This window comes from Xiphophorus maculatus, chromosome 8 (assembly GCF_002775205.1).
Source record: "Xiphophorus maculatus strain JP 163 A chromosome 8, X_maculatus-5.0-male, whole genome shotgun sequence".
Taxonomy (NCBI): domain Eukaryota; kingdom Metazoa; phylum Chordata; class Actinopteri; order Cyprinodontiformes; family Poeciliidae; genus Xiphophorus; species Xiphophorus maculatus.
Genome location: NC_036450.1, coordinates 20,445,830 through 20,470,891, shown reverse-complemented (window position 1 = coordinate 20,470,891; position 25,062 = coordinate 20,445,830). Strand labels below are relative to the sequence as shown.

General features: G+C 41.6%; 1 protein-coding gene across 10 annotated transcripts in view; it reads left to right on the top strand.

The window, feature by feature from the left end:
* Positions 1 to 25,062, top strand: part of dab2ip (DAB2 interacting protein) — a 180,752-nt gene that overhangs the window by 140,462 nt on the left and 15,228 nt on the right. For all 10 annotated transcript variants that reach the window (XM_023337804.1, XM_023337805.1, XM_023337809.1 and 7 more), the window contains 7 exons: positions 237 to 791; positions 14,523 to 14,667; positions 18,122 to 18,266; positions 18,496 to 18,732; positions 18,856 to 19,057; positions 20,791 to 20,978; positions 24,009 to 24,894. In XM_023337804.1, coding sequence (XP_023193572.1) covers positions 237 to 791; positions 14,523 to 14,667; positions 18,122 to 18,266; positions 18,496 to 18,732; positions 18,856 to 19,057; positions 20,791 to 20,978; positions 24,009 to 24,894 — 2,358 coding nt within the window. The remainder of the gene's footprint in view (positions 1 to 236; positions 792 to 14,522; positions 14,668 to 18,121; positions 18,267 to 18,495; positions 18,733 to 18,855; positions 19,058 to 20,790; positions 20,979 to 24,008; positions 24,895 to 25,062) is intronic.

Below are 25,062 nucleotides of genomic sequence, written 5' to 3'. Positions count from 1 at the left end.
AGGGAAATTTCTTTGCTTTTATATGAATGGAAATCAAGGAGCATGTTTGAAGCCCCCCTTGATTTGTTTTCAGTCATTTAAAATAGAAATACAGCTTAATCCGAGATGTTTTAATGTACTGAATATGTTCGCCGCCTGGGAACATCAGTGAATTTGAGGTATTTCTGCGGCTATTTTCTTGTTCCCTCCCACACGTCCTCAAGGTTAACTCAGTTCCTGTTATCCTCCCTCTTCAGGACAACAGTCGGCGGGTGGAAAACATGCTGAGGCTGTGGATCATCGAGGCCAAGGACCTGCCGGCCAAAAAGAAATACTTCTGCGAGCTGTTCCTCGATGACTCACTGTACGCTCGCACCACCTGTAAGCTCAAGACCGACAACCTGTTCTGGGGGGAACACTTCGAGTTCAGTAACCTGCCCGCCGTCCGGAGCATCGCGGCACACCTCTACAAGGACACGGACAAGAAGAAGAAGAAGGACAAAAACAACTACATCGGCCTCGTCAGCATCCCCGTCCTGGCCGTCACCGGGCGGCAGTTTGTGGAGAAGTGGTACCCGGTCAGCACGCCCACCCCGCCCAAGGGTAAGACGTCGGGCCCCATGATCCGGATCAAGGCCCGCTATCAGAGCATGAACATCCTTCCGATGGAGATGTACAAGGAGTTTGCGGAATACACCACCAACAACTACATGATGCTGTGCTCGGTGCTGGAGCCGGCCATCAGCGTCAAGAACAAGGAGGAGGTGGCGTGCGCGCTGGTGCACATCCTTCAGAGCACCGGCAAGGCGAAGGTTAGTGATCCCCTCCACAGCCTCTGTTTTATCGGTTTCCATTCAGCCCGCGTTCCTATTCTCCACAGGAACGGCGCAGATAAAAAAAAAAAGGGCCGATGTTGGCCCATTATTTTGTCGTGAGCCTCTGACTTCACATTACAAAAGCTCAGAGAGGTTAACAATTCCTCTGCTGCCTGCTAATCCGGTGAACTCCTGACCCCAACCCACCACTTTAAACACAGCCGTAGCGCCAGCGGCAGACACACGAGTGATTTCTTCTCAACATAGCCGCCTGAATTACAGTCAGAACTCGAGCTAATCCCTTACATGCATCTCCTGCAGTGCCTCGCGGCATACCGAAGCACGAAAATATTCACCGCCGGCTGCAGATTAGTTCACTACAGCTGCGGCTAAGTCTCCCATGACAGCAGACCGTTGGACTCAAATAACCCTTTATCCGTCTACATAAATAAAGGAATCATTGTACTTTACTGAGCAACACTGTTGAAAGAGTTGAGAGAAAAAAAAGTACGTCCTCTTATCTGTCTCTGAAGGAAAAAAAAAAAGAAGCTCAATTGCTTCCTTTTTACAAAGCCAACCAGAAACAGCTGGAATCCCAGAAGTTTTAAATTAGCGTGGAATATGTACTTTAAAAAAAACAAAAAACATGCAGTAACATGCATAAAAATCTGCATACAATGCAGACAGAGTCTGTTAATCATCTACTGTATATCCAGTGTCATTCCTGCTGAGGCGCTTAGTGTGAAATGGAACATCTTATTGAATGTGGCATATGAACCACAATTTCAGAAGGTACACATATTTTATTGATTTTTGCACTCTGTCACTTAGCAGCTAGTTGCTAGTAACAAGCAACACCAAGGTTTTTAAAAGTTAAGAGCTCCTTTTGGTCCCCAAAGGTCATACAGAGAGCACGGCAGACATGTGGAACAATTCTCTCTGGTCTGATGAAACCAAAACTAAAGTGTCTGGCCTACTTATGAAGCACTATTTTTGGCAGGAAACTAACACTAGACACTTCCCTGAACAAAAACACCCTAAAGTGAAACATGATATCAGCGGCATTTAGCTGTAGGGGTAGATGATGGTAATATGGATTCACCTGAACGCAGAGTGATTGCGAGTAGAGAGTTACGCTAAACATAACGCCAGATCTACAGTGGAATAGCATGTTTATGTCTTAGGATGACCTGGTTGAAATCCTTTTTTGTTTGTTTGTTTTTTATTTAAGCATACAGTATATTGTCCGGTAGTGTGGTACTCAGACAGAATTGTTTTCTGTTAAGTTGAGGCCCCAAGCAGATTTACCTTCCCAAGTGAAGCATTATGGCTTTCGCCATGATATACTTACATATACAGTATACAGCTCTGGAAAAACTTAAGAGACCTCTGTATCTCATGGTTATTCCACCAAATATTGATTTCTGAACTCTCCCTGAGTTAAAGCATCAGTATTGTTTCTAAAAGAATATGGACTTGTTTTCTTTGCATTATTTTAGGTCTGAAAGCACTGCATCTTCTTCGTTATTCAGATATACTCTCACATTTACTTGTATTATTATATGTACCATGTACTTTCCATTGATGACTGATATATACAGTATATATGTTATGCTGTTTGTTGTTGTGATTTTGCGGGGGGGGTTTTTCTCTGTCTATGGGTTAGAAGCAGACCTTTTTTTCCTTCTCTCTCTGCACACACACACCCCCGCACCCCCACATGCCCCCGCACACGCCCACACACTTGTATATATATGTATATGTCTCCCTTGCTTTAACATCGAGTAAAAGCAAGGGAGAAAGGTGGTCGAAGAAGAAAGTTGTAGGGAAGAGAAGAAAAATTTGCCTCTAAACCTGCAGAAAGAGAAAAAAACAAAACCGAGAAACTACCCTAACAACAAACAACATATGCATATTGACAACAGTCATCATTGGAAAGTACTGTACATGCTACATGGTAATCCCAGATGTATTTAATGGCATCTGCAGCCCAACTGAGAGTTTATGTGTCAAACACCTGAATCTAAACTTGATGGCCCAGTCCAAGTCAAAACCAGAATCCAATTGGGAGTTTGCAGATGCTAACAAAGTAGAGCAACAATAATCAGCATTATTTTTGAATTTTGGTTAGGCAACCACACTTTTGAAACTCCTGAATTACCCTTACAAAGGCTTAAGGCTTTGATTTATTAACAAAGAGAAAGTAACAGTGTTACTTTGGGCAACTTTTGTCTCTTTAGCTTGAAGTTTGCTCCTCATCCTCCATGGTTTACGACTGCAGTTTGGGCGTCAGCTTAGTTTTCACGACAGCTTCTTGGAGTTTTATCGCAGCCTGGCACAGATTGATGAATGATTGGCATTTAAGAAGGAATGTCCGTCCACACAGCAGCACCAGCCCGTTGGTTTAGGCTGGTCTCTAATATCCGCTGATTGATTGGAGGACCAGGCCTCTGCTGATCCCCTGAGGGGCGAGGGCTACATCTTTAATTACCAATCAGTTAATCCTGTCCCTCTCACTAAAGCTCTTTTTAGGTCTTTCAGGCCCACTACAGCTTGTTCACCTTGTGGTCATCTGTCATTTCTGGATTTTAGTAAAACTCTTCCTCTGGCACTGAGAAGAAGTTTACAAGCGTCGCAAAAATCCCATGAGGAGCGAGTTAAACCGGCTGTGTTTTCCTACTCGCGTTTGCAGTCTCATTAGAGAAACTAGCAGGGAGCGGACAGCTTTTGGACTGTCATGCAAAGGGAACATGTTGACTGGTAATTATTACAGCTTTCCTTATACTTGAAAGTATGAGGGACTTTTATTTATTTATTTATTTATTTATTTATCTTTTAAGCAGTAAGTCATGCGGTGCCAAGCAGCACAAAGCAGAACCAACAAACCCCATATCCGAAAATATTTCCAGCCTAAAATGGATATCTTCCCGCAGCAGCTCGGATGCTGCTCATTTTTCTAGATCTTGCAGCCAGTGTTGGATGGTTTGCTTTTAATACTTTAATGTTGAAGCCTCGTTTCATGTTGCACCAACTTAGTCATGGTCCAAAAATTGCAGAGTTATATTTAGGAATCAAGCTGTTGAAGGTGAGCCATGAGAAAATCTTGTAGTAGAGGTACTACTGGTCTGTTTCTGCAAATGTTCAGCAGACATTTTGAATAATTCTGTCCTATATTATGTATGGGTAAGTCTGAAACTGTCAGTCTGGTGTGTTATTTAGGATGATGCCTTTTGTTCACTGAACACTATTTGTGTTTATATTATTTACACATAATCAGACCCTATTCGCTAAATAGGAGAACAATTTTTATTTGTAAAAACGTTAACCATATAGAATCGTTAAAAAAAAAAAAGATTCTGCTTAAAAAGTAGGCACTATTTTGTGTTTGTGTTTTTTGTGCTTTTTTGGCACAATTTTCCATTGTAAAAATACAAAGTTTTGGCCCCAAAAATGCTCCTTCAAGGCGCTGCATCTCATCTGTTGCAGCCTGCTGCTTAGCTATGCAAGTTTCTGCTTGTAGCAGTCAACGGTTAGCAACCGGGTTAGATTTCTGTTCTCTGTTTTGTCATTTTTTATCACTCATCAGCGTGTAATTACAGCCCTGCTCGGTTGAACACTCGCTCGTCGTCTGTCCACTTTCACCGTCCTTTTCTTCGATCATCTCTCCTTTCATGCTTCGCCGCGTCCCGAGCCTGTTTCTCTCTCTCTCTCTCTCTCTTTCCCTCTCTGTCTCTGGGGAGATGTCAGTACTGGTGCCCGTATTGATGTCTGGGCGCAGCGGTAAGCAGAGACACACCCTGCATCTGTGGCAGCCCGTGCCAACTCTGCTCACACACAAGTATAAACCCCGAGATGTCTCAAAAGTCTGATGTTGTTCAAGATGTTTACAGCGGTATGTGCTCCAACCTGTTTTATTTAAGTTTTTGAGACAGAGAGACCTAGAACTCTGCGCTCCGAGCCTCCGAACCCGGTGAAATACCGTTACATCCTCAAACCTCAGACAGCGCTATTAGAAGCCCAACATCTGTATTGGAATTGCCTGGAGAAGTTCGCTCTCCTTTTTATCTGAAAACATCCACTCCCGGCTCGAATTCTTCGGGTTATTGATCTAGTCGTCTCGACGCCTCTGCCCTCAGATAGATTACGTTCTAATTTTGCTGCCGCTTCTCTCGGCTGCACAGACTCTAGGAAGCGACAATGGGAAGGATTTATTCTGGTGATAAATGTCCATGGGAGGGTTATACTCAGGATTTTACTCCATTTCACTGCTCCTCAAGGTAAACTGTCAGCCCTGCTTAACAGAGGGGAACTACATGAATCTGTACGCTTTTCATCCCTTACTGTAAACTGGTATCAGCCTGCAGCGCAGCCATAATTCTTATTAAAAAAATAATAGACTGCCGTTAGTATTATTTTTTATGCTGCAGTTGTCTGTAAGTATTCTTAATCCCATATTTTAGATGTGTTTCGCATGTTTAGATGCCTTTTTATTGGCTGTTAATCTCATCGTTTTGATATCAAGGAGGAGAGGGTCTACTCGTGTCTCGGTGAGCTACGTTCATGAAGGAGGGAAAAACAAAAAGAGCGAGAGAGAGCATATCATATTCCTAAACTGTTCAATGACTACCGCATGATTTATTTATATATTTTTTTTATTTTTATTGACCGCTACCTGACAGCGCAGAGTGATGGAGGAGGCGTGGGAATGCATATGAAGCAATTTACGGTCACCTTGCGGGAGGAACGCGTTTTCTCTGGCCGTGGAGCCAGGCAACAATTAGATCCGCAGTTACCAACAGACGCGTAGGAGGTCGTTAAGAAGCGATGACCTTCGGCGAAAATAGGACTGTTTCACCAGACATGAAACCACACAAAAACATACTGTATATATCTCATGAAATCTATTTGTTTCTATAGAAACCAGAAAATCTAAAATTGTTCCTACTGCTGCTTAAGTTAATACAATTTAATAAAATTACAATTTATTTTTGCCAAATGGGTTAAAGCCACAGTATAGACTGATTACCTGAAAATGTGTCAGTAAGTTTCAAGTGCTTATTGCACACAATATACATAGAGCTTGCATTTCGGCCCCAACAAAAACACATCTTGTCCATAGGCACATCTTCAGTTGAAAAACCAAGCCGCCTTATTACATAATGTCTGCGCTGAAGACCCTTTGGGACAGTAGTGTCAAACTCATTTTCATTTTGGGCCACATAGAGATCCTGAATGTCCCCAAAAGGCCGGCTGTGGCTGAATGTATTAATACAGGCCATTAACAAACTGTTAAAATATGAATAAATTGCTGTTTCTTCCTCCAGTGAGTACTTCATGAAATAGATAATACTGAACATCTTTTCACATTGATGTAATTTGGCAGCACACAGATTAAAATCTCTCTGATTTGTTTGGTAAAATAATATTTAAGCACAAAAATATTTTTAGAAGCTTCTTTTTATGCGTCCCCCTGGAGTTTAAAGGGCCACATGAGTTAGCTATGGTGGTCTGGATTTGGCCCCCGGGGCCTTGAGGTTTAAAACTGTCTCTGAAAAAAACACTAGAAATCTCTCACCCAGCTAAAGCAGTTACAGTAATGGTTGACCAATCATGATGAAGAAGAAATGTCCTAAAGATATCACTGAAGGACCTTGACACACTTTAGGATAAAATCCATGCCAAACCAGCAGCGAGACTAATATTTCTGAGGTGTATGACACTCACTGTAAGGCCCCCTGCAGTCAGACTTGCTTTTCCTAATGATCATCTGCTTCCTGTTTCTGTGGCCAACGGCGAAGCTCGGCGCCTTCGGCAGGAGGTGCCTTCATTTCCATCAGGCCCTCAGTCCTTGTCGTCAACCCAATGTGACCCTCACAGAAAATGCTGCAGGCTATCATGCTGTAACACTAGCCACAGATCCCCCAGGTGGAGAGACCCAGGTGGTGGTGGGGGATGGGGGGGGGAAAGTTCTAGCAAGATGAGGACAGTGAAGGACAGACCGACTGTCATGGCTCCATTTTATTTATTTTATTTTACTTTTAAATCTTTACTCAGTTTTTGCCTTTGGGAATATAACCTAGCCCATTTGGTCTCTAATGCTTGAGCTTGATTTTTCATGGTTATCATTATTACTAAACAACTACATTCAGCTTTACATTTGTCGTCCAGTTCCTGTAAAGTTACCCATACCGATTTTTGGTCTGTTCTGTTTGCTCTTTAAGAATGATCATATAGGGACACATGAGGATGGCATTAAGAATGTTTCTAGTCTTTCTTACAAGACCAACTGTAAGTTACTTATGTTAATGGTGGTTATATGAGAGAGCAGTCTCTATAAAATCAGATTTTACAAATGTTTGTTCCTATTTTAAGCTGTCTTTAGCATCGCTAGCAGAGTTAGCATGGTTAGCATGACTCCAACAGCTTTCATGTATGTTACCCAGATGTTGTACAGTTTTTACATTGTCTGTTTTCTATATATTGTAGTCGGAGCGTTTCCATCCATTGGACCAGAAAATATAATAAAATATTATATACTGTACATCTTTGTCTAAGCTCATCAAAAATTTTGATACCTGGTCATTTTTTCTGTTCAGATTTTGTTGAGTCACTCAGTAGCAGCATCGACACCGAGGAGTGTTGTTGTCAACACCCTTATGTGTGATACATTCATTGACTTGGAAAAAAGTTGGATTTTTAGGTATCCACCTGGCCAGTCAATAGTGAGAGCTGATAAGGCTGAAAATCTACCAATTTGGGTCAGTTCTCAGTATCTTGACGCTTTTCTCGTCTCAACAGCTTTTGTGTTTTGTTTTTTTCTGATGAATCTCAGCCTTTCCACAGCCTAAATTACCCATTCATGAAATTAACTAATTTAATCCCATAGAAAAGTCTCAATTAATGCGCTGATGGATGTTGCCAATAGCAGCATTTCCAGAAAGAATACTCTGAGCTGGTTTGAACAGCCCAGATTACACAAGATCATAATCAAGTCATCATGTTGATCGTTTCACATGTGCCTGATCCCGAAGTGGGTTGAATTGATCTGTCAGGCAGCCTCCCCCGCTTTCAAACTTACCTTTATTTTTTTATTCACGTTCAGTTTTTAGCGCTATTGCTTTTTATTGCCATAGAAACCCACAAGGCTTTTAAACAGAAGCTGTCAAACTGGTGCCGAGACGGTACTTTCATTTTCGTTTCTCTTTGTCCGAGCGCCACTGCGTCTCGTTTTTGTGCGCCGTTCCAATAATGAAAACGCTCGTGTCCCAACGCCACGACGGCCGCGTTCACTTTCAGAACTTGTCGCCGCTTCATTTGCTTCAGAATTCAGCAGAATAGAGATTTCTACAGACTCCGATGCCTACTCTTTATTAGCCCAGACGAGCCTCCCTGCTCTGCTGACCCATCTCTCGCCCTTATATTCATGGCGCTCCTTCTATCCCTGAACTCTGTGTTGGGGTTTTTGAGGCATGGTTTGGTTGATGGGATGTGGCAGCATTTTAGAGAGTGTTCTATTTCTCCTTATTAGCACTGAAGCAGAGGGAAGGAGCGGGGGTTTCAGTCTGCAAGACTGAGTGAGTGCTTTAGGAGAAACACTAAAGGATGACACGAGGGAACAGGGCGCCGCTCCAGTCTCTGCTTAAAATGTAATTGCTTTGGCTTTTAGGATACTTGTGCTTCTGTATGGTAAAGCTAATTAAACCAAATCTTATGCGGCTAGTTTACAGCCTTTTTATGCATCCTAATGTGGAGGAGGTGATGGCAAACTTTACTTTCATTTAAATCCATAACATGAAGTCTTAAGGATTAAAAACCAAAAATAAGGAGCATGAAGAGCTGCGATTTATCACAGAAGCATCTCCGTCGTCACAAAAAGCCGTCGTATCAAATCCAGTTAAGCGAAGAGGGCTTTTCAGAATGCAGATGCTCGCAAAAGTTTATTTAATCAGATTATAGCCTCAACTTTCTATGTATCCTTTTTTTTTTTTTTTTTTGTAGGGCATATATGTGAAAAAATATTCAATTAAAATTGTAAAAAAGTGGATTGTGCATTTGCATACGGCGACCTTAAAATCGAGTTGAACCCACTGCCTGCAGGACTCACCGGACTAGTAAATAATGTCCACTCATGTTTAATTTAATCACAGCATAAATACAGTGGAGAACATCATCGACACACAGCATCACGAAGACCATCGGAAAGGTCAGGTATGATGTTGCACTGGTTGATCCGTCATCTGAAAATGGAAAGAGAAGGACTCAACTGGAGATCTGGAGAGCATTAAGTATAGAAACGGGCCCCATGGTGGCGCTAGAGTAGCTAAAAGGTTCCACATCTCAGGTAGGAGAATCTGTTGACAGACTTTGCATTATAAAATCCTCTCATCGCCAAACTTCTGTTGTCGATCGTCTCTATGGAGTTATTTAACAAGCGCCATTTTATACTTGTTAAAATACGGTTCTTCATAAAATACGGTTGGAATAGATGCATCCGATTAGGAACGTTTCACATTAAAACTATATACATATGTCATTCTTAAAATTTACACACGTTCAAGTCCAGTTTCTTCAGGCATTTCAGTTTAGTGTCAACAAATCCGACTTTTTAAAATTTTGCTGACAAAGCTATCACAAAACATCTTGTCTGCAGATGCATCATCATGCTAACTGTAGAGAAGTTTGAAATGCACTTCTAAAACGACTATTTGATTAGAGTGTGAACCTTCGTCGTTGTAATGTGATTTCACACACCTGACAGCCATCCACTGACTCCGGCAGGCACTTGCAGTAGGTATAAAGGCTCAAGTGGCAAAATTTACACCAGAGCTCCCCGTCACCGCTTACATTTTCAACAGCACTAAGTCATCATCCAGTTCATCTCTCCCAATTTGTGTTTTTGTTTGTTTCCAATGGAATTTTTCTCTTGCTCAAAATCCAAATTGACTAGATAAAAACTGAGTTTGCCTTCTTCTCTCATTGTGACACTCCCCTACTCAAGCAAAGGTAACTGTGTTGCTGTCTGTGTGAGCTGTGCTAATAGTTTGCCTATCACTAATATCAACGCATGCCCTCTCTGTACATCTGTGCTCTGAGACTGTAAAATTTGCAAATGTTAGGAACAAAGAAAAGGCATGTTTGCATATAGCTGATGTTTTGATTATAATGCACAGTGAAACAAGGCAGTGAAACCAGCGAAACCGTCTCTTACAAAGAGATGTGATCTTGCAGACTGCTTCTCCCCTTTAGCGCATTAACTTTGCTTTAGAATAGCTAGAAACCACCTCAAGAGAGCGTAAATTATTTTTTTTTTTATCAAACTTGAGGAAGTTCATATGAATTTCATAATTTCCATCAACCTCTTTTAACATATAGCAAAACAAATGTAAAAATGTTAATGGAAACACGGTCATTGCTACATGTGCAGCACACGTAACCTGTCACTAATCATTGCATTTATTGCTTCCCATTCAGATTCCATTATATAAAACTGTTAAAATTAACCTCTTGATTATGATGCTTAAAAGTGGAGAAATAAGTGGACTCACTTAGGTAATTATTGCCTCATTGTGCATTTTTAGGCTGCTGTATTTATTTATTTATTTATTTATTTTTTGCAGCTGCAGATTTCTCTACCCGCTTTAAATAATTCAACGCTTCACTCAGGTCTTGTAGATGACCTGATCCACTTGACTGAAGTAGGCGGCACGGAGTTGGTCCGTTACCGGCGGAAGAAGAAATAAATGGTGTAATTTAAAGTAGCAGGCATGGAGCCTGAAGAAGAAAACAGTTGTATGTTGTTTTTTTTAATGCAAAGAACATTTAGTTGTCTCTAAACTATATGTCCCATTTTTCAAGCTAAATCATGCAGCTTTAATTTCTCACCCTGGTCAAACAATTTCCCCAAACTAAAAGCGTTTTGTCAAGGTGTGCTGTAGCCGCGAATGTCTCGATGTTTTGTTCGAATTTATTGTGGTAAACTGATAGAAAGTAGTATGTGATTTTATTCATTTTATTTTGCTTCGAACATGACAACAGCATAAAATAACACACATGAACAAGGATTGCAAAAGGCGTGGTTTTTGTACGTCAGCAATCTTAACATGCTCGAAAAGTAGAATAAAAATCATACAGAGCAGTTAGACCTTTGTCAAAGAGAAATGTATTGGTTTAGCCTCCTTTACTCTAATTCCCTTTAAGAAAATTGACTGCAAACATTTGCTATAATCACTATAATGAAACCTGGTGTTGGCAGCATCGTGTTGTGGAACTGAGAAGATGGATGTAGCTGTTACTGGAGCTACATCCAGTAACAGCTGGATCGGGGGGAATCAGGACAAGTACACAACTTATTTTTCCCCAACTTTATAACTTTCTTCCAAAGGCAACATGTAGGACTGTATGTTATTTAGTGGCATCGGAATAAATGGGGTAAATACAACCACATAGTGTTGATTATTACAAAGAAAAAGAATAATAATTTCCATTACAGTGTAAACATTTGATTCTTATTCATCATGTCACATCTGCTTTAACTTATTGATATTTGTATTATTAGATTTTTCCTCAGTTCATTTCTGTGTATGTGCGCAGATTCTTACGCGCTTGTGTTTTTTTGTGAGGCCGACGGATGCATGACCAAAAAGGCTCTCGTCTCAGCACATCAGTAGATGATCGGCTCCCCACGGTGCATCTTTGATTATTCAGCTAACAGGCCTCCGCAGCAAGTGTATGCAAACCTCTCTGCGAGGCGCTCGCCGCCTCCCCGCCTCCCTCTGCGTTCTTTAAAAACCCGTCCCTCCGTCTCTTCTTCCTCTCCTTCGCTAATTCTCTGCCTACATCTGTCGCTTGTCTCTTTTCTCCCTGCTACACCGACTCCCAAGTTTAACAAGCTGCCAGGGGACTTACATGAGAGTACACCCAGAAATTTGTTAAAGGGACCGAAACAAGGGATGACTCATCCCCAGATGGCTCTATTTCCATGTCTTCAGATCTGACTTTTTTTTTTTTTTCCTTTACTCACTGGTTTTGAGATCTTTATCAAGTTAGGCAACTTTTTTTTTCCTTTCAGGAAAGATAAATAAAAGTGGCTTGATCACTGCAGGTGTCTGAGTGATGCATCAGAATGTAACCAAATCTTGTAATAAAGAATAATAACTTTTTTCAGTCTGTATTTAGGTTCTACATAAATCTGTCTCACTAAATATTTCCACATTTTGTTCTTAGCACCACAAACTTCATTGCATTTTATTGATTTTTGATCAGTAGTGCCAAGTTGAGATTAAAGTACATGTTTATTTTTACTTTTTTTAAAATGAAATTTGCAAAGTTTGAATAGAACCCCCCTATATTACTTTGATTACTACTTTAATTGCAATTACAGCCAAAAGTATTTGAATTGTCTTCATTATTCTATGAAAAATGGCTCAATTGACAGATTTTCAATTGGATTTCCATCTGAACTTTTATTACCCTGTTCTAATGGATGAAAGGTAGAACCTCTGGACAGTCTCATAGCTTTGCATTTAGTTTCATCCATCTTCCCATTAACTCTGATCAGTTTCCCTATGCATACTAAAGAAGAACATCCCCTTGTGGCAAAAGGCAAACTAGACATCTTATGGCTTTTCTAAGCAAAAGCTGTCCTTTTGCTTCAATCTTAATTTTGTTGAAATTGCACATATCCACAACGCCACTGAATTCAATGCGGGTCTCTTTTGGCTGTTGCTTGCTTTGGATTTCATCGTTGGCTATCAACGTCAATGAATCCCTCTTTTGAGAGTTTTGTTTGTAAAAAAATAATTAAAACATCTACTGTCTCACTTCCACTGCGTTACTAATGTAAAAAATTGAAGGACTCTAAGTAGTACTGTCCATCAGTTGGTGTCCACCATCTTCCTAGATCTTTTTTTTTTTTGTGTGTGTGTGCCTGTGTCGCCTTCCGAGTCACGTGACGTAAACTGATGTTCCCTGAAAATTGTACAGATGTCCACCTGCAAAACTGCAAGCATGGACATGTCTACATCATCACTAACAAGAAACATCAAAACAGGTCCTTATCCACCTGCAACATGGGTGTGCCCTGCATTAAGAAGAAGGATTACCAGCTGGTGAGCGTCAGTGGAAACTACACAACCTTAATAAGCAACAACACTGATATCAAAACAGTTTTCTGTATGTGGAAGACAAAAAAAGATCCTGCAGAGTATAGTGAGAGGAGGTGAAGGGGTAATTAAAGCATCCTACCCAGTATTTGTCACTGCAGCAACAGCAGTTCACACATTGCCAGAAGCTCCTCGAATCCTCCCTGTGAACTTTCAATACATTCAAGCTGGATGTCCGTGAGAACGAAGACGGCAAGGAGGTGGAGGCGAGGTTTTAAGTGGGTGAAGACTTCATGGTCACTGTGATGACTGCTTTTGGTTGAGGAATGTGCTGTTTGCTAGCAAGGCCTTTACTCCCAAGGCAACAGGCATGTACCCCAAACACTCTCTGGCTGTGTCATCAACGTTTCAGCCTTCAACAGTCTGATGTCATTTCTCTCATCAGTCGTCTCCTTTTCCCTTCCCTCCACCTGGTCGCTTGTTCCTTGTCTTTTCAACTGCTGCTAAAAATAAAGCTCGCCGTTGCTCTGTCGTGTGGCAGATCGCTGCCTGATTGCTGAGTTTTTGCTTGGGAGCAGTTTGCTTCACAGAAAAGTCGTCTTTCAACTGTGATAAAATGTTTATTTTAATATTTTTTGTGAAGTAGGTTTATTGTGAAAACAAGGTCAAAGCACTTTGCACAACAACTTTGTCGTTTGCACTGAGTCTGAGTTCGGAAATGTGTTGTTGCATAAAGACCACAAGTGGATGTGTGGCAAAGAATCGAGCTTCTGTTCACATTCTTGCCTGGTTACTGGTGCAGAATAAAATCCATAGGGGTTCAATTCTCCATTTGCTCACCTGAAATCAAGAGAAGCTTCTGTGCAGCATCGAGTCTGTCAATGTTTGTGTCTATTACATCACATAGACTATTAAAATTGTTCCTTGTGAAGATGTTAATGACTTTCAGGCATGTTCTAAATCTTTAAATAGCTGTAATCTTGTGCGTCTGCTACATTTTTGCTGTTGTAGACCCCATCTGGTAATCAAAAAACAAATGTAAAGTGGTATCCCCATTTTATCACAGCGGCAACACCCTTCTGAATCGTTCAGTCCTCAAATATTTCTAACGTGAAACGCTTCTGTGACTCGCAGATCAGATAAATTAAGATTGTACGAACTACCTGCAACTGCTACGTTTCTGGTTGCACGGCGTTACAAAGAAGTGGTGTGTTTCCATAACAATGGATCACATGATAAGACTACTTTTGAGAATCCTACAGAGGATTACTGTCAGACAGCGGCTTCCCAGAGCTCCACAGAGCGTACAACACCGCTCAGCTCATTGCCTCTTGTTTCTGCTCTTAAGCTTAACTGTGTCACTCTTAAACTCTCTGCAGGCTCATTATTGCACTCATCAACTTTGTTTCTATTCTCATTTAAGTTTCCAGCAAGTGTTAAAAAATGTTTTAAAAAACCCCCCAAAAACTATTTATAGAGTTTTTTTTAATCCTGCTTTGTTTCTGTGAGTGCGGTGGAAGTTCTTATAAGTAGCCATCGAGTTAGGCTTTTATCTTCATTCTTGTACCCAGCTATTATGTCTTCTCTCCTGACCGCGTTCGTTGGCTGCTTTTGGTTTCCTCTGCAGGACTTCCTCACAGATCTGATGATGTCTGAGGTGGACCGCTGTGGGGAGAACGAGCACCTCATCTTCAGGGAAAACACTCTAGCCACGAAGGCCATCGAGGAGTACCTGAAGCTGGTTGGTCAGAAGTACCTGCAGGACGCCCTCGGTGAGTAATCAGGGTCATGATGACACACAAGGGGGGGGGGGGGCTTAAACACAAGATTAAACTTGATGTTTGATCTTAATGGTTACTTGTTCATGTCTTCTTCTGCAGCAGGTACATTGCCAGTTATTGGTACCTCAAGTAAAGATGTGTGAAAAATACTTAAAATACCTCTAATTTATTGGGAAATGCAGAAAAAATAGCAACATGTAATACAGTGATTAGGATTTTTTTCATTATTTTTGCTGGCATGCCTATCAAACAACCAACTGACATAATGGTAATACGTAGGGGTTGTTATGGAGACATGGTAACGCATTGTCTAAAATAAGTTTTGATGCAGTTTTCCTGTTAGAGCCCCACATAGCATTTCAGTGGGCCAGTGATTTCCTTCACTTCTTTCCTTAAATTTGGCCAACTTGCAAGAAGATCACATCCTCACAGTGTAAAATTTGGCTTTTATTTTTTTTGCTCCTAATTGACAGTTGCAGCAAACGTATCTCCGCAATCATCTCTCCCTGTTTTTATCCTTTTCTGTTTTGTGAAAAGATTTGCCACAACAGCTATCTTCACATTACAAAACAATGATGATGGAAAAATAACCACCTCAACTTTTTCTCATTTGAAGCCGAAGAAAATGAGGATTTGCCCCCAATTTGTGGTTCGCTTTGTGTTTGTCCTCGTTGCTGATGCAGACTAGTCTGCCCTCATTAGCTCTCCCCATGGTGCGTCTTAGGGCAAACAATTGTGTTTTGTGAGCGAGTCTTTTCTTTTCAGTCCATGCTCTCAAACATTGAGCCAACAGTTATGTAAATGACGAGTGAAATTAAGGACACCAACTTTGAGATTAATTATGCTGTTCAGATGCTGCGGGGTTGGTCTTCTGTACTGGACTGCCATTGCGTGTACGGGTTAAGATGAGATCAGCCAAACATAGAGGAACTTTTCTAGAAAACCTGCTGCAGAGTGCTCTGGATCGTAGGCTAATGCGACAATTTACCATCATATGATCTGAAGCACAAAGCCAAGAGCAAGCTTTAAGAGCAATCTGTGGACCTAAATCTAATTCAAAATCTCTGGAATACATCAAAATGCCTGTTTACCAACTGAGATTGACACCTGACACTTTTGATCTGCTTTACTTTAAGAGAACCAGAGTTTGTTTTCTCCGTTGGCCTGGATCTTTTGTGCAGGTGTGAATACAAAAGCAAATTCTGACCAAGCAACTGGACCGAAACCCAGTTTTTTTTTAAGGTGGTCTCGGTCCACTTCTGAGCGAACTCTGGTGTGGTTTTCCTCTGCTGCTAATACAGATCGGCCTCGATACAAACCAACTACAGCAAATGCACGTGTTTTTTTTTTTAACTTCACAAGTCACATTTGCTGAGGATTATGGTAAATATTAGCCCTTCAGTGATGCTAAAGGTACTCCTGCATGTACCGATTGTGCTGACCTGTCGTTTTCTGCTTATCATTGCTGCTGGTGGCATGCTATGAGTCAGGGCACGTGGAGAATCTCGTCTCATTCAGCTTCCAGCAGCATTTTGCCAACGCTGGAAGCAAAGTTTGAAATGCCACATCACGAAACCTGCATTGTATGAGTCGTTCTTGACGTTCCAAATTGTATTGCAGTTTTAATAACAACGGAAATGCAGCAGGCATTCTGTTGCTCCCAGGTCTGTTCTTTGCTCCGCCCTCGTCATTTCAGATTGTCTCAGGGTTGATCTGCTGGAAAATACCCCACAACTGTAGAGCCATACTCAAAAAGGTTGAGGCTACAATTGGTGAAAAATTACGGTCAAACATAGGTGCCAGTTATGCTTAAATTGTTTGTAAACTTGTTTTTATTGTATCATTATGGAGTATTTTAATCGTTTTTAGAGTGTCTGAAACAACACAAAGAGGTGTAGAGGTGTTAATTGCTTCACGGTGGCCTTGTTTTCTCTCCTTTGCAAACACAACATTAGCAACTACGAGAGCTTCTCATGTCATCGTTTCTTCTGAGCAGATTAATTAACTAACTGCAGTGTTCTGTGCGATGTTCGCCAAAGGTTGAAACAAGTTTGTTTGTCCATCTGCAGCTCTAAAAATAACCCCTTTACATGCACTGTGTGCTCTTCTGTCTGCTTAATTTAGAAATGTACACAGCAGAGAGTTTAATCTACACATATCTTCTCAGCACCCATCACGGTTATCTTTGTTCGCTAGCAGCGTCGACGCTTGTTGTGTGCGTTTACGTGCCTCACTGTGTGGCTTATTCTACAGCTGGAATGTTGTTTTCTTTAACTTTGAGTTTGTCTCAAGGTTGACTTGGAGAAAAGTGGCCAGTTAGAGTCGCTAGAATGTTTTTTTGTTGTTTGTCGTCTGAATAAACTGTTATGAATTGGTGGGGATGGGGAAAAGGGAGACAGTTCTATTCCCTGTTCAGAGATTTTGATCTCAGTATCTTAATCTACTGCCAAACTGAAGCTGGTTTCAATTTATGGACTGACTCAGGCACATTTTATGTTGGAATGGGAACACAACATTCCCTTAACAAATTTAAATAAAATCAAATGCTCTTTTTGGAGTGCTAACCTTCAACATGGAATAGAACGAAAGTTTCCCCAACTGTTTTGAGCATGGATAAAACTTCCAAGACAAGATTTATGATTGTTGTTGCAGCATATTTGGGTTTTAGGTGCTACATGAAGAAGACCCGTAGCAGGACTAGTTCTTTGTGAATGAGGTGTGGATTTATCATTAAGGAGAGAGCGCACTGCCTTCATGCCATGGCTGGAACGTCCTCATACCCACACCCAGCTGAAAACACTCGGAGGAATTTATTAAATGCTCAACTGCTATGGAAATTGAACAATCCATCACTCTCAGCTGGGGAGAAGCACACACACCTCCAAACTGTGCATAAACTGTCTGACTAAAGAAGCACAAGTCTTTACTCTGCACTTTAAATCCGAAATGTTCCTATCACACTAATAAAAATGTTTTAAAAATCACATTATATAAGAGGAGAAAAGTATAATATAATTTACAATAAGCTTGTAGCGGTACAGAAACCTCCTTTAACACTACAAGCTAATATTGCTAAGGTAAAGATAGTCCAGATATGGTGTTTGCTTCTGTGCAGGAAGCTTAGAACTTATAGTGGAGGTACAGAAACCACCCACATACTTCATGGGAGAAATAATTTACATTGTAATGAAAAATCTTTGGTGTTTAGCTAGTAGGAGTGCAGTAATAGATTGATTGCTTTCATTGTAGTTAGGTTTTACAGATTTGTTGCAATATAGCCAAACTTGCTTTAGAAACGTTTGAAACTATTGAGCGGTTTTAATCCAGCGTGAAACGTTAAAAAGTTTGACCTTATTTGTCCTCAACTTTGCTGTCTTTCGAAAACACGTTAACTTGATATGTTGCCTAAAACTTTTTTATTTTTATTTGTATTTTTTTTCTTCAGGTGAATTTATTAAGGCTCTGTATGAGTCGGATGAAAACTGTGAGGTGGATCCATCCAAGTGTTCCTCTGGTGACCTGCCAGAGCACCAGAGCAACCTGAAGATGTGCTGTGAGCTGGCCTTCTGCAAAATCATCAACTCATACTGGTGAGCGCTGCAGTTCCTTCATCGGCCTTCTACATACATTAATCCAAGAGTGTTTGATTGCACACATTGTTTCACTAATAACGGCCATGCTTCGCCATACATTTTGATTTTTAAGTGTCTTATTACAAAATCAAACCCATTTGTGTTTTAAATGAGCCTTAATTATATCTCAAATTACAAGTCACACGTAAAGGTGCCATTTTTATGTTTCGCTTTGGATTTGCCACAGTGTTTTTCCACGAGAACTGAAAGAAGTCTTTGCGTCGTGGCGGCAAGAGTGCAGTAGCCGGGGTCGGCCGGACATCAGCGAGCGGCTGATCAGCGCCTCGCTGTTCCTGCGCTTCCTCTGCCCGGCCATCATGTCGCCGTCACTTTTCCACCTCATGCAGGAGTATCCCGACGACCGCACGGCGCGCACGCTCACTCTGATCGCCAAAGTCACGCAAAACCTGGCCAACTTCACCAAGTGAGTTTTTTTGTCGATGCTTTTTCTCTAAACGAAGGCGACACCTTTCGTCACGTGAAAGCAGCACAAATCGAGGGCTTTTTTAGAAACTTTCTTCAAGATCTTTCTATGCATTGTCTTCAGATTTGGAAACAAGGAGGAGTACATGTCTTTCATGAACCAGTTCCTGGAGCACGAGTGGACCAACATGCAGCGTTTCTTGTTGGAAATCTCCAACCCCGAGACAATCTCAAACACGGCCGGCTTTGAAGGCTACATCGACCTCGGCCGGGAGCTCTCGACCCTGCACTCGCTTCTGTCTGAGGTGGTCTCCCAGATGGACCAGGTACGAAGTTAACTGTGAATTAAGGCTCCACCGTCGACTTGTGGGCAAAATATGTAACCACACAGATAAATGTGAGCATTCAAGTGTGCATTTGTCAGTATTCATGATACCCATTCCTAGCTATACCTGGTTAAATATGCCTTATTAAGTTGCATCTTGATTCTGTTCTTTAATCAGTTGTTGGGAAGCACTGCTAACCCACATCATTTGCTTTTGCCGCTCCTTCTTAAATCAGGGAGATTATATGGTTAGAATCCTCATACCTCAATTATCATTTTGAGATTCAACTGTTCTGTTTGGTAAAGAATTTGTACTTTATCTAAATTGTTTAGTTTGTTTTTTATACAGTTACTACAAATCTTCAATAGAGGGCTGTTCCAAAACTTGCTGTTAGCCTGTTTTCCAGTCCAAAACTAGTTTTGATTCATTTAGGATTAGTTGACTGAAAATGCCCAGCAATGTCCTGATTTCAACCACCTGACCCAAACTTTCACCTCCAGATGAAATGTCAAGCATGGTGGCGGCAGAATCATGGTGTCATTACGGATCATGGATTATATTGGTTGACTTTGCTGTACATTGTTGTGTTAAAGAGAGGAAGAAGAATCCTTAGGAAGGATTTGCCCAATCTTTAGCTTCAACATCTCAACAGCTGGACAATAGAAATGTTTGCACAACTAGTGATCCCGACACACAACAAAACATGTTTATGAGTGGATTAAACCAGACGAGTTGATGCCTTCGCTCTGACCTCAACTCTTTTGAAAATTGACAATATAAATAAGAAGATCACAGTTTGACTTTATTTTTAAGGTCATGATGATAAATGTTTAAGATGTTGTGAGATACGTGTTGTTTTTATGGGAGGCATCTAACCGAATGTGCACCTCACATTTCATGTTGGACAGTAAAGTTTTCTCTCATCGCAACTAATTCTGCTAAGAAAAGTGATCAAATAACCACGAACAAATTATGTCGATGGTGACAGGAAGCCTGCAGATCCTCTCAGTTTACTAATGGACATTCATCCAGAGTGTATGTGTAGTTGTTAGTTGTGTAATCATGCTGCAATGGAAAAAAAAAAAAAAAAGCACTCGTCAAAAGAATCAATAGGAGACCAAAACTATTACATAAACACTTCTGACCAGAAATCTATATACTTTTTAATCTATGCTTTATCTTCTCAAAACAAGCGTTGATCTATACATTTTAAATAACGGATTTATTTGTGTGTAAATAACGCAGCTCTTTTTTATTTATTTTTTATTTTCTGCAAAGTACCGGACAAGCTGATCAAAGATTTTCTCTGGGCTTGGCTGTGAATCCTGCTTAGGCTTTATCTGCATGTTTATCCCAAATCAGTCAATATTTAATGATTTCATTACATAAGGGGTGCACAAAAGAGGGCCAGTGTAAAGTATTTACAAAGTAATGCACATTAGTTCTGGTAGCTGCGTATTGCAGATGGTTATGCTGTTTCTAACACTGTCTTTTAATAATTCAGAGATCACCGTCTGGACGATCCTGCAGTCCACCAGGCTGCCCGTCCTGTTACATTATTAATCATGTTGTCTGAATACGACGGTCGGTTCCAAGGCGTGGGGGACGAGGGGGAGGAAAATAACGTGGTTTAAAAACTATGCAAATCAAAAATCTAATTAATACCTAATCCCCCCGTGGATCCTGAAGAATCTTTCATCTGGCTCTGATTTTCATTGTGTCTGTCTTCACAGTGCATGGCCTCAAAGCTGAGTCCTCTGCCCAGAATCCTTCGAGAGGTGAACACGGCTCTTTCTAACCCGTCCTGTGTCCAGATGACCCCCGGGCCGCCGTCGGAGCCCGTGGGTTCCCCTCCCGCCGAGGCCGGCTGCAGCATTTCCACCGGACTGCAAAAGATGGTCATAGATAATGAGCTATCGGGGTGAGAGTCATCGGCGTCACGTTGTAGGCGCAAACCGAATTTATTTGTGTATGTGTTATTAGTTAAAGACCCATATGAGAGCGAAACGCTAAAATATCAGCAAATCTGCTGACAGAAAACGCATTTCTGCGGATTTTAACTGCAGAGCTTTCCATTTGAACTTTCTGCACTATAAATAAACACGACACAGTTCTCAGTTTCTTTTCCAAATCTTTCTGTGAAAGACATTAATATACTCCAGTTGAGGTATTTTTAGAAATTTGACAATGACTGAACCAAACCTAGCCGAGACAGATCAATCTGCCAGCACTCATGGCGGAGAGAGCTCATTATGAGCTGATTGATCTGTGAGTCTTTATTCACACGTTACTGAACGCGTGAATAAAGACTATGTGGCACGCAAGCTCATTTAAGCTTTGCACTGACGTGTTGACTGTTATTTTCACATCCTGATTTGGGGTCTTGTCAAAGTCCTTTTTTCAAAGTCTTGTAGTTTCGCATTAATTTTTGGCAAAATACGACGACTAGTTTGAATGTATTCCGTTGGGGTTTTATTTGTTAGACGAACACAAAGTAGCAGATGATTGTAAAGTTGAAAGAATACGACGCAACATCCGAAAGCATACACATGAAAGTATATTCCTGCTTTGGAATGGTCTAGTCAAAGTTCAGATCAAAACTAAGCAGAGAATCAGACACGTAGCTTAAGAGTTCAAGCAGTCTAAACACAGTCACACAAGCTTTCTTCCATGATTTAAGCTTCTGTTACCCTGTTTGCATGTTGTTGTTTTTTAAAAAAAAAAAACAACATAAAAATCTGTTTCATTTTCACTCAGTAGTTGGAGGATTTAGAAAAGAGTTTTAAGTTTGTGAAATTTGAAAGCACTCAATGTGCATAAACATTTATTTTTTTTGCAAAACGGCGCTTCTTGAAAACATCATCAAGATGCTGCAGTTCCAAGACCTTCCGGATGCTTGAAAGTGGCAAAAGTGACATTTTTACAAGACATGCAAATATCTACAAAAGAAAAAAAGAATTTCAATTCCCAGAAATCCGATCTACCCTGAAGCGTCTGCATGTCGTTGTTTGTGCATCCTTGGCTAGGGTTGTTTTCTCTCCCTGCCTGTTTCAGGTTAATGTCTGCCAGTTCTGGCTGTGACAAGCAGCGATAGTAGCACCTTTGCTTGTTTACACCACCTTTGCAAAGCTTCTTTCTTTTTTTTAAATCTTTGATGAATACACGCTCACGTCCGCTTATGCTGCTCGTGTCCTCGCAGCACAATGACAAGGAGATGCTTAACAAGATTAACATGAAAGTGCGAGGACTAATAGCGGCGTTCTGCGATCTGCAGCCACCGTCATTACAGAGCAGATGACAACATGTTGAGGGGAAACAGGAAGTGAGTCAGACAGCTTCTATCATTACGCTCATCAGGCTTCAGGATCAATGGAGCTAATTAACTGCTGCCCCCATTTATGACCTGATGTCACAGCCTCTCATCGTTACTTTACCGTAATAAATGTTTGCGCGCACACCGACGGTGTGCACTCGTGCGTGCGCGAGTGCAGCCGCGACCCGAAATTCAAATGAGCTTCTAGATTCCGCGTTAATTGCTTCCCATCCGCTAACCTGTGACATGAAAAGGAGGAGGGGAGACGAGACGGCAGGAAGAAATCCAGCAAGAATGAAAAAGAGAACTAGGTTAAAAGAGAGGAAGGGAGAAGGACGAGTCGAGGGAGAAAAGCTGAGCGTGACGTGATTGATAGGTTCTTGCAGGATGAGTCACAACTGTCAAAGTAGGACGTCTTTTTGGCTTTCAGAACTCCATCTGTCAGTGGAGGGGAGGCAGGAAAGGAAAACAGGGGATGAATGAGAAAATGTTTGAGAAAAGGCATCAGTATGTTTCTTTTTCCGCATTTAAAAGAGGCTCTGTAATGTTGTTTTGTTTTTGTTTTTTTGCCCAATTTTTCCTTTTCTTTCAGTCTTTTCAGAGAAACCAAATATGCAGAGTTTCAATATTCACACAGCGGGGAATTATTTAATCCCACAAAGAACGTGGCTCCTTGAATGCCTATAACACGAGGCTTAGAGTCCAGGCTTTTCTCCCTGGACTCTAAGCCTCACATTAGCTGGTTAAAGACAAAAATATTTGACACGATCCAGATCGTCTGCATCCTTTTTTTTTTACTTTGAGTAAATCGGTTTTGTTGGCAAGCAGCTATAATTTAAATGGTTTTCCTTAAAATTCTGTTTATTTCTTTCCAAATAAGACCAAAACTTTATTGCAGCAGAATACACACGAGTCAGCACAATGCTCATTAAAAATCTTTACTCTTAGTAACGTGGGATATAATCGAAGTGGTTGAAGTAAATTTATTGAATGACATCGTGTACTAAAGTTCAGTTTTACTTATTTCTACACAGGAAAACAAAGATGTTGAGGAAATGAGGTTAATTGAAACAACATTTCTTTTAAGCACTGCTAATGCACTTTGTTTGCTTTTGCTGCCCCTCACTAAATCTTTGTCAGGGCGCAAGGATAGAAAGTCGGGCAGAAAAACATTGCAGCCGGGGATTTGATCTTTCACCATTGAGATTGATGGAAGAGGTTCAGAAGCAAAGAACAGGTCTCTGTTTTTGCTCCTTATTTTGCATCCATGAAGCCTCCTTTTTAACATCTTGGGATTTGGACTCGTAGTTCAAATCCCAAGGTATAATTTGAGCTTTACAGTAAAGACGCCATTCATCTGCTCCCGGTTGTAAAAACAATACTTTCTTGTCATGGTTTCGCATCATAACAACTGTCCAAAAGTGAAAAGTTGCGCAGCATCCACAAACAAGGAGAGTAATTGTCTAAACATGCAACCCGTCAATCAAAGCAAAATACAAACAAAATTCTGCAAAACCAACCAATCAGAACTAACGAAACAGAGCCACTCCAGTGTCTGTTATGCCATCAGGAATGGTGCATTTCTACAATTACCCAGCTAAACTCTTAAACGCGGTTGTTTTCCCCTGTCTATTTCAGATTGGTCGACTTCACCCGGTTACCCTCGCCCACTCCGGAGAATAAGGACATCTTCTTTGTGACGAGGAGCTCGGGTATCCAGCCTTCGCCTGCTCGCAGTTCAAGCTACTCTGAGACTAATGAGCCCGAGCTGGGCATGTCCAACGGCAACAAAAGTTTATCCATGGTGGACCTGCAGGACCCCCGCAATCTGGACGCTGGGACAGCTCAAAGCCCTTCGGATGTTCTGGGTGAGACCCAAGCTTCTGGCGGGGGCTGGCCCGTCAGAGTCTCTCAGGGCAACATCCCAGGCGGTCCTACCATGAGGAGGCCAGGTCAGGCCCCCATCACCCCAAACACGGACAGCACTCCGGGCCGACCCGCCCAGCTACTTGCCCCCCTGTCCTTCCAGAACCCAGTTTACCAGATGGCGGCCTGCTTGCCAGTGTCTCCTCGAGGAATGACTGATTCGGGGTCAGAGTGCCACAGTTCAGTTAGTTCCCATAGCAACAATGAGGACGGGCCAGCAGGAGGGAAGCAAGCCTTTATGAACCATAGCGGCGGTGGCGGAGGAGGCGGGGGAAGCAGCGGCGATGAGTACACCCGGCGTTCTGGGGAGTTCAACCGTCGGCAACTGTCGCTAACGGAGACCCAGCATCAGCCCACCGTCCCGAGACAGAACAGCGCCGGCCCCCAGCGGAGGATAGACCAGCCTCCCCCCCAGAGCGTCACGCGAGGCCGCACCCCGCCGAATCTGCTCAGCAGCGGCCCGTACCCCCGCCCCACCTCCGGCGGCATGATGACGTCGTCGCCCGACTGGCCGGCCAGCGGCGCTCGTTTGCGGCAGCAGTCGTCCTCCTCTAAAAGCGACAGTCCCGAGACCAAACAGAGAGCTCAGCACAAACAGGTCAGTGTCAAAAAACACAACTCTAACGACGTCAATATAAATAATATTAATAATAATATTAAAAAAATAATAATACAACTGAAGAAGTTATTTCATAAATCAACCTTGAACTGTCTCTGGAGGTAAATACAGGAGATTACGGATATTAAAGAAGAGCTATTTATGAAG